The 16,156-nt window shown below is 50.2% G+C and overlaps 1 protein-coding gene across 1 annotated transcript in view; it reads right to left on the bottom strand.

Annotated features, from left to right (window-relative positions):
* LOC134910877 (ceruloplasmin-like) overlaps nt 1-16,156 on the bottom strand; it is a 327,221-nt gene that overhangs the window by 59,019 nt on the left and 252,046 nt on the right. Inside the window, exon 18 of the mRNA XM_063919263.1 lies at nt 11,373-11,583. Coding sequence (XP_063775333.1) covers nt 11,373-11,583 — 211 coding nt within the window. The remainder of the gene's footprint in view (nt 1-11,372; nt 11,584-16,156) is intronic.

Raw genomic sequence — 16,156 nt, 5'->3', positions numbered from 1 at the left:
CGAGCACGTAGTTAAAAGGCAACTGACAGAAAGGACAGAGCATTCGGCCTCTGACATGATCCATGAATCCACCGGGATTCAGGTCCTACTTGCGTTAGATTTCACTCGCACCGCTAGAGGAGTGCTGAACTATAGATATATCTCTGCGCTTGCAAATTTGTTAGACAATATCACAGAAATGTATGATGACACGTTTAGGTATACTGGAAGAGAACTTCAAGCTTATAAAACGGAACTGGTTCAGCATAGAATGGTTCTTAATTATCTCACGGCAGTAACAGGTGGATATTGTGTCACACTGGCAACGCAGTACGGCGTGAAATGCTGCACATATATAACGAATAGTACCGAGGACCCGGTCGAAGTCATAGACCAAAAGATGGATGATATTCTCCAATTAAAGTGGGAATTTCGCAGGAGACACAATCTCACCCTTGCTGCTGTGGGTAATGAGCTGACTGGTTGGGTGTCATGGTTGAACCCGCGAAATTGGTTCTCTGGTTTAGGAGAATGGGCTCAAGGAGTCATAATGGATGTAGGGAAGTTTCTCCTATGTATCTTAGGTGTTGTCATATCGATTGGCTTGATATTTAGATGCGGTCAGGCTTTAATGAAGTGCAAACGTAGTACCAGGGTAATGAGTCTAAGGAGTGAGGAAATTGTAATTCCAATGGATTTGATTTATGACCCAACTGTAGAAACAATGATGTGATGAAAATGCGATTATACGGTCCGTTTCTTTCACCTGTTTTTCCGGTTTTTCCAAGGTAAAAAGACCCACTTTTGACGAGGAATTTGATGATCCCGTATACAGACAACTGATGGATTAAAGAAGAAGTTTTGACAACCTTATACACAGATATTTGATGAACTATACCATAGACCCCCAGTTTCCCTAGAAATTTTAAAATTACGCTAGCCCAACACTTTTGTAAGTCTATGGACATTGACAAAGCTTTTTGCCCACACCTTTTGGCAAAAGCCCAAAGAAGACTGCATTCAACAGACACCGAACAAGACCTCAACCGACAAATGTTCATTAACCTGACATAGAATACCACTGCATTTACCATAAGTGTTCTTTATCTTCATTTCTACAACCTTCAGGTAATAACACACATAGTCGATAGGGAATACAGGCACAGATATCACCAGTCACATATTCCCCCATTCATGTATCATCAACTAAAATGTGCTCCCCCATTTTGTTGCAACCAAAATCCGAAAAGAGCTCGGTAAAGTTTGACAGCCCATCCACAGACCCGCACCGCGGGATAAGAAGGAATTTAAATGTATACTTCGCAATACCTCGAAGCTTGATTTAAAACACGTACGGCACGATGATACATGACCCCCCAAACATGGATTCATACACACATGCTTCTGCTATCTCACTAGGTCATACCCTTTTCACACCTTCTTCTCTCCTCCCTTACCCAACCATGGAAATGTATTTACACCTGACATATATTTTTCTCGTTTTGAAATGTTTTAGGAAGTGGCAGTTATTGTTGACTGCCAAAGGGTGGACTGTCAAAGTCAGAAAAATACCACGCTACACACTGCCATATTTGCACCTCATGCGAGTGCCTGTTGCACGTTCATGAGCCCTGCCGTGCGTGCGCATACTCGCCGCTGCCGTGCGTGCGCATTTACGGTAAAGTTTATGTGCGTCTAGCGGGCGACTCGTTCGTTACATATTTTAACTATATAATGTATTTTGTAGATCATGTTCCCCTTGATAGATTCTGAAAGTTTAGTTAATATAGCATGTTCATGGACAAAGAGATCCCTCTTTGTTTGATACGAAGGGTCAGTCATGGGTCATACAGTAGTGTTTAGTATCCATCGGAAGAGTATTTAATTAGCAATATTCCGGTATTGGTTTGAAGCGGATTAATCGCTCGTGCGAATAGTTATGGACATAAGAAGTTTATGTACTTTTACTATTATTTGCACTTACTTATCCATGCGGCGGGAAACCTAGTTTCCCACCCACCTGAGCAGTTGGAAATGGTCTCAGCCCACCTGTATGAATCAACCTATGACCTTTTGTTATAATGCGAAGACGAATTCCTGTGTCCAATGAACAATGAGATTGTAGGGACCATTGAATTGTATTGTGTGTGGGGCATAAATAGACAAGCCGACCATATCCAGCTCACTCTCTTCTCTCTTCAACGGTTCTCATTGCTGATAATTGGGAGCTGGATATCGAGGCGCATGCGATCGTTCCCCTTGTGCGTAAGTTTTCTCCGCAATCATATTGTCTTTATTGTTATTGTGAGCCATATCTCTCTCTATCTCTCTCTCTCTCCTCCTCTTTCTCTCTCATTTTTCCTTAAACGTAATTGTATTGTATTGTATTTCCTGTGTAGTTATCTGGTTAGTTAGTCTATGTTATATTGTAGTGTATGACTTGTATTGTATTATTCTTTTTCAAGTATAACATTCATATAAGGCGTTAGACCCTAAGCCCGGTATTTGTGTATTTCTTATAGTGTTAAGTATTCTTAGAGCGTCGGTGACGCTAGAACAGCTTTTGAGGTAATAAGGTTACACTGTGTTGCATCTACACTCTATCATTTCACTAAGGTTTTCCTGTATAATACATTGTTCATGGTTTACATATAAAGGTTTAACATTGTGAGCGTCTGCGCCGCTGGTGATCTCCTCGTGGTCCCGAGCGTTCGCTACGCTATGGCGAACCATTACGTTAGTCGACAGCCAATAGCGTGCCTGCATGTGATCTCTTGGCCGTGAGCGAACGTGACGCTTGAGCGTCTCGACTACGGCTAAGCGATTGTTACGCAACGTGCGTACCCTTACGGTATTCCATACGTCAATAGCGTACAGTGTTCTTAGACCTCTTAAAGGGTTTTAAGTAAGATAAATATTTAGCTTTATCACCACAGTGCCAGATATGCCACCAATGCCAGACATGACCCCAGTACCAGACATGACCCCACAGTGCCAGACATGACCCCAGTGCCAGACAAACCCCCCAGTGCCAGACATGACTCACACAGTGACAGACCAGACCCCCAGTGCCAGACATGACCCCCATTGCCAGACATGACCCCACAGTGCCAGACATGACCCCACAGTGCCAGATATGACCCCACAGTACCAGACATGACCCCACAGTGCCAGACATGACCCCACAGTGCCAGACCAGAACCCCAGTGCCAGACATGACCCCCATTGCCAGACATGACCCCACAGTGCCAGACATGACCCCACAGTGCCAGACATGACCCCACAGTGCCATACATGACCCCCAGTGCCAGACATGACCACCAGTGCGAGACATGACCCCCAGTGCCAGACATGTCCCCCAGTGCCAGACATAAGCCCTACATGACCCCCAGTGCGAGACATGACCACCAGTGCGAGACATGACCCCCAGTGCCAGATCAGACCCCCAGTGCCAGACATGTCCCCCAGTGCCAGACATAAGCCCTAGTGCCAGATATCCTCTCCTCACCTCACCTCACCCCCCCCCCCCGTGCTGCTTACCGTGCTTCTGTTGTCCAGCTGAGGGCGGGGAGGAGAGCGCAGCGTGTCCTCTCCTAGCTTTCAATCTCCAGTGGCCGCGGCAGTGTCAGCTTCAACTTGGCGCCGGTCCGGTCAATCAAAGCTCGCGGTCCGGCAGCCAATCATGAGCCTCAGCTGCCGGAACGCGAGCTCTGGTTGGCTCACAGGCCGGCGCCGAGTAGCGGGGAGGGAGCATGCAGTGCGCATCTCTGCTAGGAGACGGACACTGCTGTAGGGACGGCTCCAGGCTCCAATATGGCGGCCAGAGCTAGCGGCGCCCATAAAGTGCGGCGCCCTGTTCGGCCACTCTATTGGAACATGCCTGGAGCCGGCCCTGCTCACTCCCCCTGCTCCCATTGGCAGCTGGCTGACTTTACACTATCCACTCCCCGGGTTATGGTCTGTAAGGCTGCCTCAGTCTGATGACCACTCCCCCCAACGGAGTTAACTGGGTACTAGGCTTGCCTGTCAAGCATTAGTCCTGCCTTCCTAGCTTCCAAGCTGCCAGCTCCTACCTCCGAAGATGCTGTTGTGGCCGCCTCACACGATCGGGAGGGAGGATGGAAATCCCGTTGGTTGTTGGGTTAGTAGATGGAGCTCCTTCCAGGGGCGAAGGGGGCAGCAATGGCGCCGCAGCAGGATAAGGAGGAGGGGTGCCGGGCGGCCCGAAGGCGTGAACGCCGGGGGAGGGGGGGTTGGCTGCAGGGAGGCAGGACCCCCTCCCCTTTGCATCACCTGCAGGGAGCCCTGGGCCAGTAAAAGGTGCGGCCCAGAGGCGGGGGGGGAGGAGGGAGAGGCAGATAAAGCAGCAGCCGGGGGGGAGGGAGTTAATAGCTCCATTTTCCCCACACAGGAAAGGAAGTACCTGTGTCTGTCCGGTGGCTGCTGCAATTCCAGGGATCCAGGCATGGCTTCCACAGTGACCGGAGGCAGGTCACCATCACAGCAGGGAGCAAGGGTCGGGCAGCGCTTGGCAGAGCGGCCAGAGAGGAGAAGGGAGCTTCCAGCACGATACAGAGGCCGGGAGGTCAGCATTTCTGGTCAGCAGCTGCAGGGCCCATCCGTTCGTTCCTCTTCAGAAAGGCAGCACAGGAGCAGTGAAAATGGTGCTGTGGCGCCATCTGGTGGCTGGAGGACACATAAGAAGAAACAACCAGGGGAAAAAAGAAAGAAAGCAGGAAAAGCAACTGCTAGATCCGGAAGGCAGCAGCGACCAGCAGCCCTGCGAAAGGAGCAAGGGCAAGAGGGGGGTGAGTACCAGCCGGGGCAAGAAGGCATAGGAGAAAGGGGGAATGGGGCAGCCATTTTAGGCCCAAGGGGGGAGGGGCAGAGCGGCTATGGCCTACTACAGTCCAGGGGAACCCCTATTAACGCTGCAGCACAACGGTTGCAGAATACCCCAACACAGGCTAGGAACGTAGGAGCAGCATGCCAGGAAGGGGGAGTTATTCTCACCGACACAGCTAGCGGGGCAGGGTCACCCGAAGTGAGGGGGAGATGGGTATTCCTGGCAGAGACACAGCAATATAATAGCCCGGCTAGGCAGCCAGAGGGCACTCCTAGGCAAGGGGGTAACTGGGGACAGGGCGCAGGGAGCGCACAGGACAGGGACATTACGCTAGGGTTGCGAAACCAGCTTGCCCGCTCCCCTGCGTTTATATCCCCGCCCAGGAGAATGTACCAGCAGACACCAACGCCAGTCACAGGACAGAGCAGGGGCCACGAAACGCCGCAAGCAAGCAATCGGGAGCAAGGAGCCACATCGCAAGATTTCACATCACAATCGCAAAATTTCACATCACAAGCGCAACATTTTACATCACAAGCACAAGATTTCGCATCACAATCGCAAGATTTCACATCACAACCACAAGCGAGAATCCAAGACAATTACAGCAGTTACAGAGACAGTGCGGTCCTCGCCATGCCCAGCGGCCCGTCAGGGCAGCATCTTGCCGCTGCAAGAGCGGCGGAGAAGAATACAGCGGAGGCCGGTGCCGTGACCAGCCCGGCCAGAGAAGACGTCTCCACAGCATCACTCAGGAACGGTGAGATGAACCATGTGTTTAACATGCAGAATGTGAATGTTATGCCGTTGTTTAATAGCAATACACAAAGTGTGAGGGGTGGTACTGAAAAGGGGCAGAGGCAGGGGTTGCACCAAAACAGCGCAAATGGCAGGGGGGCCACCTTAAACGATGTAGCGAACACACAATGGGAGGGTAACAGCGCCGCAGATAATCAGGCGGGCAAGCGGGGCAATAGCAGCGCGTCCGAGTCAGACGACGACGAGTCATGCAAGGTATTGAAAGAGCAACTGCGGTTGGCCAGGGCCAATCACAAGAAGAAGAAGTTGTCAGCCCCAGGGGCAGATACAGCGTGGAGTAAGCTAGGTCAGACCGGAGCAGCTAAGCCAGTTTTCTTACAGCAGGGAGGCGCATTGGATCACGAGCTAGGCGCATTGGCAGGGCATTTGCCTAAAGAAATTAGGAAGAAAATTGTGAAGGGGGATTTCATCGACATATGCTCCCTTACAGAGGAGGGTCTCAGGGACAAGGAGAGGGGTAGCGAGAAGGGAGTAGGGCGAGGGGAATCCTACAAGACAATTGACAATTGGATGACCGGGATGTTCGCATACTCTGGTTGCTACATAGAAGGTTACCCAAATATGGCAATGAACATGATGAAATACATCAATCTTGTTTATTCAGTGTACAAGGATTATGGGGGAACTGCGTGGCGCAGATACGACGAGTCCTTTAGGTTAAGAGCGCAAGGGCAGCAACCCATCAAGTTGGGACAAAGGATATCGAGCTGTGGCTCAAGGCGCAGGCAAGAGGGGCTAGCGATAAAGAAGCGACAGCGCAAAGGCAGGGGACAGGGAGGCCTGGCACGCATAGACAAGATATGCTCAAATGCTACGCCTTCAATGACACCCGGTGCACACGGGCGTTCTGCAAATTCAAGCACGCATGCACGCACTGCAGCGGAAGTCACCCGGCAAAAGACTGCTTTAGGAAAAAAGGCCGCCAGGGAGAGAGAGGGGAGAAGGTATCCGGAGCGCTTGTGCCTGTCAAAGGCAAGTAGCCCAGTGAGGCTGGAGGGTATGCAGGCATGGCTAGCCAGGTACCCCAAGCGTTTAGAAGCCCAGCGGTTGCAGGAGGGTTTTAGAGTAGGGTTCAAGATCCCAGTAAGACGGGAAGTCCTTCCGGGCGACCGCAATAGGAACCTTCATTCCATCAGGGAGCAGCCGCAGGTGGCGTGACAGAAAATTGGAAAAGAATTGGAGTTGGGCAGGATGGCCGGGCCATTCGCGGCCCCCCCAATTGAAAATTTGGTAGTGTCACCGCTGGGGTTAGTTCCCAAGAAAGCACCGGGAAAGTTCAGACTTATTCAACACCTATCTTTCCCGGAGGGGGCATCGGTTAATGATGCCCTGGACGTGGAACAGTGCTCGGTGCAATATCAGTCGTTTGACCATGCAATAAAAATGGTTAGGAGGCAAGGGAAAGGGGCCTTGTTGGCGAAGCTGGACATCGAGTCAGCGTTCAGGCTACTCCCCCTGCATCCGGACAGTTTTTACCTTATGGGTTTCCAGTTTGAGGGCCAATATTTCGTGGACAAATGTTTGCCTATGGGATGCGCAATATCTTGCGCGTTATTCGAAATTTTCAGCTCCTTCTTGCACTGGTGCTTGGAAGCACGGACAGGCTGTAGGGCAGTAGCGCACTACCTGGACGATTTCTTGCTGGCAGGCCCAGCTCAGTCTGGGCAGTGCGCGCAGTTGCTGCAAGAGCTCACAAAGATGCTGAACGAGTTCGGAGTCCCCATTGCGGGGGAGAAAACTGAGGGCCCAAAACAGGTTATCTCTTACCTAGGTATAGAGAGCGACACAGAGAAGATGGAGTGCCGGTTGCCAACAGAAAAAATCGAAAAGTTGGAGCGAGAAATCAGTGCATGCGCCCAAGCGAAGTCAGTTACCTTGGGCCAGTTGCAGTCATTGCTAGGGTCGCTGAATTTTGCTTGTCGCGTAATCCCTATGGGGCGGATTTTCAAGCGACGTATGGAAAGGGCAACAGCGGGAGTGAGGAAGAAACATCACTTCATCCGCATCAGCGGGGAATTGAAGGAAGATTTGTTAGTATGGCAGGATTTCTTGAAACAGTTTAACGGGGTACGCATGTGGCCGAGCAAGATATCGCCAAACCATGCACTGCAGCTGTTCACAGACGCAGCAGGAGCCATAGGCTTCGGAGCGTACTTGCAGGGAGAGTGGTGCGCAGAAGAATGGCCGCAAAGGTGGAAGGACAGCGGTTTGACTAAGAACTTGGCAGCTTTGGAGTTGTTTCCTATAGTGGTAGCCGTAGAGGTTTGGGGCCACAGGCTAGAGAATAAGTTCATACAGTTTTGGTGCGACAATATGGGTGTGGTACAGGCCATAAACAGCCAATCTGCCTCGTCCGCACCGGTGATTAGGTTGCTGAGGTGGTTGGTAGCGGCATGCTTGAGGCACAACATCACATTCAGGGCAAAGCATGTGCCAGGAGTCGAGAACGTTATCGCGGACGCGCTGTCACGTCAGAAATGGGAGGTGTTTAGGGCGGCAGCGCCGTTCGCGCGGGGCCAAGGTTTAACATGCCCTTCTCATCTTTGGCAGATAGCCGAGCCTGTTTGAACGAGCTGGTGGAAAGGTCCCTGGCGCCCAAGACCTGGAAAGCGTACGTGGCAGCATGGGAGAAATGGCAGCAGTTCCAGGGGAACGTAAGCTCAGAGGGCCAGGCGCCCCTGCAGCAATTGTTGGAATTCTTAGGCAAGAGTAGGGAGGAGGGAGCATCAAGGGCAGTGGCAAACACCAGGCTGGCAGGGGTATCTTTCTTTTCAAAGTTGCTAGGGAAAGAGGACCTAACTAAGGCATTCGTAGTGCGCACAGTGATGAAGGGATGGGCCAGAGCGGAGATACGGAGACCGGACTCCCGGGAGCCAGTAACCATAGAGAGGCTTAAGAGCATTATTCACATAGTGGCGAAAGTATGTAGCGGAGAGTACGAGGAAACACTGTTTAAAGCAGCGTTTATCATGGCGTTTAGCGGAGCATTTAGGGTCGGGGAGCTGGTAGCGCAGTCAAAAACGGCCACAGGAACAGGCCTGTTGGTAAAAAACGTAGCGGCCTCGCAGGGCGCGGTCTTGTGCAAAATTCACAAGTCAAAAACGGACCAGATAGGGAAGGGAAGATGGGTCCAGTTGGGCAGGCACCAGGACACAACAGTCTGTCCAATCGAGGCGGTACAAATTTTTTTGGAGGTCAGCGGTGTTGGATCTTCGGCCATTCATACATATTCTGGGCAGCGGCACGGGCCGCAAAAAGACCATACGGGCGCCAGCTGGGGATGAGGCGAGAAGAGGCAGCAGTTTTTGGCTGGGCAACAGGGGCATGGTATGGGAGCAGGCCAGGGAGGCCTGGCTCAAAGCCGAGCGGGCATTGGGAAAGCCCGACGTGTTGGTGTTGCACCTTGGGGGAAACGATATCGGGAAAACAAAGTCGCTAGACCTGATCAGGCAGGCCAGGGAGGACATTGCCTGGATAAAAGGGCGGTGGAGCAACGTGCGCATAGTCTGGTCAAAAATTATCCCGCGACTAGCCTGGAGGGGGGCTAGGTCAGGGCACGGAATAGACAGAGCTAGGAAGAAAGTCAATGCGGCCATCGGTAAAGTGGTCACAGCCAACGGGGGAAGCGTTATACACCACAATGACCTTGCAGAGAGAGGTGAGGGTTTTTACAGGCACGATGGGGTGCACCTGTCGGACATAGGCCTTGATATCTTCAACAATGCGTTGCAGGATGCGTTGGAGGGTTTGCGGTGGTAGCGCAGGGTGGGGCTTCGGTCCGCAGGTCGCTGGGACCTCGTGTGGCGGGGAAGGAGCGGTGCACAAGGCATGGTAAGGGGGGATTGTCAGAATGCCTCGCATAAGTCACCAATTAGTAGGCCGTACGCCTGGTTCCAGCTAAATGCGGCAGGGGCCATACGGGTTGCGCGCCGTGGTAGGGTGTTATGCGCATGGTAGCTGGTCCCCCAGCGCAGGGGGCGTGGTCCGTCGGCCCGCAAGGGCGGGCCGGGTACGCCTCAGGCGGGGAGGGGGCGTGGCCATTGCCGGTAAGGCACGCCCCAGTCGTTTCTCTAAACAGCGGGAGAGCCATGCACCGCTTCCTCTCCTTTTTACCCTGCAATGGTGTGTTTTTGGTATTAGGTGGAAATAAAGCTGTGACCATTTATTCTTTGCACAAAATTACAAGTCTCGTCTCCAGTTATTTGATTAGAGCAAGCTGGCGGGGCACCAGAAGGTCACCCTCTCCATCCTTACAGGGGCGAAGGGGGCAGCAATGGCGCCGCAGCAGGATAAGGAGGAGGGGTGCCGGGCGGCCCGAAGGCGTGAACGCCGGGGGAGGGGGGGTTGGCTGCAGGGAGGCAGGACCCCCTCCCCTTTGCATCACCTGCAGGGAGCCCTGGGCCAGTAAAAGGTGCGGCCCAGAGGCGGGGGGGGGGGGGGGGGAGGAGGGAGAGGCAGATAAAGCAGCAGCCGAGGGGGAGGGAGTTAATAGCTCCATTTTCCCCACACAGGAAAGGAAGCCCACCCACCCGCCCTGAGTTGGCAAGGAACAGGGTTGGTAGTAGCTAGGACAGGGGTATGGGCCAAGGGAGCGCAGGACTTAGGCAGTTTTTTTTTTCATCACTTGCTTACAAATGACACGTTGTGAAAAGTTATTGCGGTGTTTTGTTTTATCGCAATAAACATGGTTTGGTGTAAATCGTTTGTATTTTCTTGTCACAGCGGGTTGCGGGGAAGGAGCGGTGCACAAGGCATGGTAAGGGGGGATTGTCAGAATGCCTCGCATAAGTCACCAATTAGTAGGCCGTACGCCTGGTTCCAGCTAAATGCGGCAGGGGCCATACGGGTTGCGCGCCGTGGTAGGGTGTTATGCGCATGGTAGCTGGTCCCCCAGCGCAGGGGGCGTGGTCCGTCGGCCCGCAAGGGCGGGCCGGGTACGCCTCAGGCGGGGAGGGGGCGTGGCCGTTGCCGGTAAGGCACGCCCCAGTCATTTCTCTAAACAGCGGGAGAGCCGTGCACCGCTTCCTCTCCTTTTTACCCTGCAATGGTGTGTTTTTGGTATTAGGTGGAAATAAAGCTGTGACCATTTATTCTTTGCACAAAATTACATTTCTCGTCTCCAGTTATTTGATTAGAGCAAGCCGGCGGGGCACCAGAAGGTCACCCTCTCCATCCTTACACCTCTACTAATATTGTGCTCCAGATGCGGTCAGCTTTCCTCAGCCGCTTCCCCGCCTCTCAGTTCCAGTACTTCCGCTTCATCTTCAACAGCGGCGGGCGGGCTCAGATAAGTGGAGGCCCCACCACTCTCCTACCACAGCCCCAGCAGTACCTCCAGTCTCTCTCCCTTTAGCCACCGCGACTCCTCTGGTCCAGCATCCTCGCTACCAACAGTAGCACGGCTAGCAACAGAGGGTCTCCGTCCCTCCTCTCTCCACCACAGGTAGGCTCCACCCTCTCCCCCAACCATCCTCCTCACACTCCCTAAGCATCCCTTCTTCCCGCTCCAAGGATACCTCGTGCCGGCACTAGAAACTTCCCTGAGGCTCATGCTCCCCAGTCGCTTCCATGCCCAGGGTACTATATATGGGTGTATATACATTCCATTAAAACAATACATAACTAATACATTACACTACTAAAATATGCAAACTTTCATAGCCCATATATCTATAGAGGGCTACATTAGTATAATCCAAATTGTAATAAACAAATAATATTAACATACTGTGTTTCAAATTGCTTTCAATAAAATCCTCATCTTCTTTCTTCACCTCAACTGGATATCTGGAGTATGTCTTGATATTATCATCTAGATACCAGGATTGATTCTCATCAAAAATCATAAAAAGAAGAGTGAAGCGAGAGAACAATTTTTTCTGTAACTGGATTTGTTTCTTGCAGACTACAAGGGGCCCAATCAATCCACTGTACGTGTCCTGAGAAAATATACAATGGTTTCAACACATTTTCCACAATACTCTATATTGCATTGTATCATGTGACAAATGTTTCTCAATGGCAGTTAAATTACCCCTTCTCATACTTGCCTACTGGAATCTGTGGGATACGCCCAATTTTTTGGGGTAGTGCCCCATACCTGCGGAAGAGTAGCCAGGTCTTCTGCATCCTGCACGCATCTTAGGGAAGTGGGCATGATTGCTGCGCCATATAGAAGGGGTGAAATTTAATGACACAATTCACGTCATATAGCCTCAGCCCCTTCTCACGGGCCCGTGAATATTGGCACTTTGACATGGAGGGTGTGGGGCTTAATTACACTTGAGTCAGTCCCCACCCCTGACGTTTTCTCCCACGAAGTGTCTCTCTCTGCCCCCTGAAGTGTTAAAGCTTTTCCTCTCAGGGCTTCTACCGGAGAGGAGACAAAGAATGTCAGTAAGTATGTACCTTATGTCTATATAGAGGGTACTCACGTCCAGGGCCGGATTAAGCCTTAGTGGTGCCTGGGGCACTTAAAACAGGGGGGCCCCGATGGAAGGTGGGGGATGTATATTAAAGTGTGTATACCTCCCAACATGTCCCATTCCAGGAGGGACAAAATGCTTTCTACTTGGACTTCTCACTTGATATATTATTGGCATCACCTGTGTTGAACTATTTAATTGATAAGAAAGGTGTTTCACCACAGGTGATTGCAATCATAAATTAAGAAAGAAGTCCATGTAGAGAGCATTTTGTCCCTCCTGGATGGGTCATGGTGGGAGGTATAGATTGTGTATATTAAATTTAAACCAATGGTGTATATTAGATTTAACAAATAGTTTAATAATGCCTGGGTACTGTTTATAGCTCCACCTAATTTAAAAACAACTATTTTATAAACTTTTCTTGTAGTGATACAAAGACAACCATAAAATACACATTAGAAAAAAAAAAGATTTATCTTGTCACATGCAATAGCAGCAGCCTCTGTACTACTTACACACTGGGACAGGACTCAGGAGGACTTTCTGTGTGTGTCTCTATCTCTAGATCCAAATGGCTTAGTTGCATAACAGTTTACACAGGACTTAGACACCTAGGCGGGGAGGAGGAAAAGCTGGGATCCCTGTGTCACTTACAGCTGTCTCCACCCTCCTATATCTCCTCTGGTCAGAAAGCTCTGTCAGTAGCTCATGAAATATGATACTCCTGCATACTGTCCTGCTCGCATTATGGCTGCTGGTTCTGCTGCTGCTTAAGATGTAAAGCTAGTGATTTCAGTGTGCTCTTGCCGGAGGGCCCCCTGACAAAGGGGGGCCCGGAGTACAGTATGCCCTGCACCCCCCCCCCCCCTAATCTGGCTATGCTCACGTCCCAATTGGAGGAAGGGTTAAGGAGTTACAGATGATTAATATATAGCCCCATCTTTTCAAGGGAGCAAAATTAATTGGACAATTGACTCAAAAGCTGTCAGGTCTCAGCTATTCCTTTGTTATTTTTGCTATTTCCTTTGTTATCAATTAAACAGGCAAAAAGTCAGGAGTTGATTCCAAGTGTGGCATTTGCATTTGGAAGCTGTTGCTGTGAACCCACAACATGTGGTCAAAGGAGCTCTCAATGCAAGTGAGAAAGGCCATACTTAGGCAGCAAAAAGCAAAAAAGAATAATCGGAGAGAAGCGAAAACCGTAGGAGTGCTCAAATCAACAGTATGGAACATTTTGAGAAAAAAAGAATAAACTGGTGAGCTTTGCAACACAAAAAGACCTGGACATCCACAGAAGGCAACAGTGGTAGATGATCGCATGATCCTTGCCAAGAAAAAACACTTCACAACATCTAACCAAGTGAATCTCCAGGAAGTAGGCATATTATTATCCAAGTGTACCATAAAGAGAGACTTCACAAAATCAAATACTGTACATAGGGTTCACCACAACATGCAAACCATTCATAAGCCTCAAAAATAGAAACGGCAAAAAAAACCCAAAAAGGCAGTTGAGTTCTGGAACAGCACTGTTTGGACAGACGAAACGAAGCTCAACCTGTTACCAGAATGATGGGAAGAAAACAATATGGAGAAGGCTTGTAATGGCTCGTGATTTGAAGCATACCACATCTTCTGTAACACAGGGTGAATGTAGTGTGATAGCATGAGCATTATTAAGACATACAGGAGTAAAAAGGATGAATAAATGATATACATACACATAAGTAGCACTAATGTATAGCTATGCAAATAGACTAATTATAACAATGCTTACTTTATTACATACTGTAGCATGTAAAAAGGAAAACTCCGATAAATGCGTGGACCTTATAGTCACTGCATACATTAAATTGCTGCCGTTTTTAAGATGTGAAAGCATGTTTCATCCAGTTAATAAGATTCAAATGTTGGGTTGTTATATTTATGTCAAAGTTGCAGCTGTTAGAGATAGGTTGCAGTGGACTAGATTTTAGACTCAGCACATTTGGTAACTCACCAGCCCTGTGTGTTAGCATCAGTAGGAAAGAGACAGTGGAGTGAAACCTCCCATGTGTGGAGTGCGGTAATTAGATGGAGAGCAGAAGTATGGCTTACATGTTCCTTAGCCCACCGGGGCCCATGCAGCTGCCGTATAGAGGCCCTCATTCCGAGTTGTTCGCTCGTTCTTTTTCATCGCATCGTAGTGAAAATCCGCTTAGTACGCATGCGCAAAGTTCGCACTGCGACTGCGCCAAGTAACTTTACTATGAAGAAAGTATTTTTACTCACGGCTTTTTCCTCGCTCCGGCGATCGTAATGTGATTGACAGGAAATGGGTGTTACTGGGCGGAAACACGGCGTTTCAGGGGCGTGTGGCTGAAAACGCTACCGTTTCCGGAAAAAACGCAGGAGTGGCCGGAGAAACGGTGGGAGTGCCTGGGCGAACGCTGGGTGTGTTTGTGACGTCAACCAGGAACGACAAGCACTGAACTGATCGCACAGGCAGAGTAAGTCTGGAGCTACTCTGAAACTGCTAAGTAGTTAGTAATCGCAATATTGCGAATACATCGGTCGCAATTTTAAGAAGCTAAGATTCACTCCCAGTAGGCGGCGGCTTAGCGTGTGTAACTCTGCTAAATTCGCCTTGCGACCGATCAACTCGGAATGAGGGCCAGAGTCCGCTCGCTCAGCACACTGTCAAAGCAGTGTTTTTTAGACACGTGGGCAGAAAATTAACCAGGGCTTGTGTAGCAAAAAAGAGAAGTAGCTCTCCCAGCTGGGATATTATCTCTCACGTTGTCACTAGTAGATATACATAGCGTGCAGTGGCAGCGGGTGGCAGCCGTAGTATAGCACTTGTATTCAGTGGCAGAGACTGGTCCAGTAAAAGGTGTCCATCTAACTTATTGCATTTCTCTGATTGTTGCAGCTTTTTCAAGAGCTGGATAACCTGTAATGGTTATAGGGAGGTTTTAAATACACCTCACACACACCTGTAACCTGTTAATTGATTACAAAGCTGCACATGGCATGGGCATGGCAGTGGCACTTTGTCCCCTTACTGCTCCTCTCCTACCTCCTCTTCCCAAGTACTCCGCTCAGGGGGCGGAGTTTCGAGGAATGACGCGGCTGCATTGTGACATCACGAGGCAACTGCGTCATTCCGTGAAACTCCACCCCTCAAGCGGAGTACTCAGGAAGAGGAGGGGAAGAGTGACGTCAGTGCTTCCCTTGACAGCATTCCCCTTGGCAATGAGCATTCTCCTTGACAACAAGCATTCCCCTTGACAACGAGCATTCCCCTTGACCACAAACACTTCCCTTGACAATGAGTACTCCCCTTGGCAACGAGCATGGATCCCAGAGCATAAAACCATTGGCAAAGAGCATGACACCCAGTTTGTGAAATCCCTGGCAGCAAGCATGACACCCAACGCATGAAACCCCTGGCAACAAGCATGACACCCAGTGCATGATGTCCCTGGCAATGACACCCAGTGCATGAAACCACTGGCAACAAGCATGACACCCAGCGCATGATGTCCCTGGCAATGACACCCAGTGCATGAAACCACTGGCGACAAGCATGACACCCAGTGCATGAAACCACTGGCGACAAGCATGACACCCAGCACTTGAAACCGCTGGCAATGAGTAGGTAATATAAAAATAATTAGAAGCTTTACTGTAGGGCATAATGTATCACGGGCATTGCAGTGTATGGCATAATATGGTGCAAGGGGTATTACTGTGTGAGGCTTAATATGGTGGAATTTTTGTTTATTATTCCTGTGGTGGCTGAGGTCTGTTGTTGCAGGGTCAAAAACTGGGGTGTAAGGTCTTTTCCTGTGAGGCCAGGCCCATTTTTTGTGAGACCACGCCCATTTTAACAAGACCACGCCCCATCGCCGGGAGCATGTGGGCAAAATATTTCTCTGACGTCCTAGTGGATGCTGGGTACTCCGTAAGGACCATGGGGAATAGACGGGCTCCGCAGGAGACTGGGCACTCTAAAAGAAAGATTAGGTACTATCTGGTGTGCACTGGCTCCTCCCTCTATGCCCCCCCTCCAGACCTCAGTTAGAATCTGTGCCCGGCTCGA

The sequence above is a fragment of the Pseudophryne corroboree genome, chromosome 4, assembly GCF_028390025.1.
Source record: "Pseudophryne corroboree isolate aPseCor3 chromosome 4, aPseCor3.hap2, whole genome shotgun sequence".
Classification (NCBI taxonomy): domain Eukaryota; kingdom Metazoa; phylum Chordata; class Amphibia; order Anura; family Myobatrachidae; genus Pseudophryne; species Pseudophryne corroboree.
This window is presented reverse-complemented; position numbering and strand designations above follow the sequence as displayed.